The sequence below is a fragment of the Anneissia japonica genome, unplaced genomic scaffold (genome assembly GCF_011630105.1).
Source record: "Anneissia japonica isolate Jap-2015-1 unplaced genomic scaffold, ASM1163010v1 scaffold13340_len12043_cov197, whole genome shotgun sequence".
In the NCBI taxonomy this organism is placed as follows: Eukaryota; Metazoa; Echinodermata; class Crinoidea; order Comatulida; family Comatulidae; genus Anneissia; species Anneissia japonica.
Genome location: NW_022754748.1, coordinates 10,067 through 11,066, shown reverse-complemented (window position 1 = coordinate 11,066; position 1,000 = coordinate 10,067). Strand labels below are relative to the sequence as shown.

General features: G+C 38.2%; 1 protein-coding gene across 1 annotated transcript in view; it reads left to right on the top strand.

Annotated features, from left to right (window-relative positions):
• Positions 1-405: 405 nt before the first annotated feature.
• The window catches only part of LOC117123236 (transcriptional activator protein Pur-alpha-like), a gene marked incomplete at both ends in the record, with an annotated part of 10,657 nt that continues 10,062 nt past the window's right edge, over positions 406-1,000 (top strand). The window contains 1 exon segment of the mRNA XM_033269083.1: positions 406-443. Within this exon segment, the coding sequence (XP_033124974.1) occupies positions 406-443 (38 nt within the window).

The window sequence follows — 1,000 nt, the reverse complement described above, 5'->3', positions numbered from 1 at the left end:
GCGGATTGTTGTATTTCATCATAGAAACATTAATTGTATAGTATATTAGTCGGCCTGAGAACATTCACACGAAAAATTCCCAGTCAGGAAGCCCAGAGAACTTTTCCCATAGCCTAATCTTATTTTTAGCTACAGTTCTTTCTTTCAGGTGCATTCCAAAGTCCAGACCAGGCGATCAACAGGGATCCTGTGTTAGCTATTGAATCTATTGCTCACACCCATCCGACTGTTGAAGCACATGTTTCCGTTGCATGGCTGACTTTCACAAGGAATTATAATCATATTGAGAAACTCCAGACTACAATAACATGTTTTTATATAATCCCTTGCGTATTTGAAATAATTGGCATGGGGCAGGCCCGTAGCCAGCATGCTTCAAGTAGGGGTTCTGGGCGTGGGGTCCAGGGGCCGGCCAAAGGGCCCCAGTGGGGTCAAGGGGCAAGGTCCCTGTGGGGGCTGGGGAAGCCCCCGAAGCCAGAGCATTTATACGATTTTAAAAGCATGTACATGTCATTTAAATGCATGTTCATGTATATTTAAATACTTCTTACACAATTTTAAAAATAAGATAAGACTAATTTTTCCAATACAGGATTTAGAACGCAAATGTTTATTGTGAAACAAACTTTTTTTTTTAAATTAAAAATCAATGCTTAACATTTTAATGCTACTATGTAATGTTATCTCTAAAAATATAACTGGGATAAAATTAGCAATACCCACTCACTAGGTGACTGTACTAAACACAGACCTTGCACATTATGAGATCGCTAAATACCAATATTAAAACTGTCTCTTATACACATCTAGATGTGTATAAGAGACAGAGTGTGACGTCACCAAAAAATGAATATTTTCTATCATAACCAAAATATAAATAACTACAAAGTTTCTGGGCGTAAATTCCCTTAATATGAATGAAGGGTTGCTCAATCTCCTTGCCATACAAATTACAGCTCCTACTGACGTCTCAGTCGAGAAATACGGGTAGCTGAAGTTT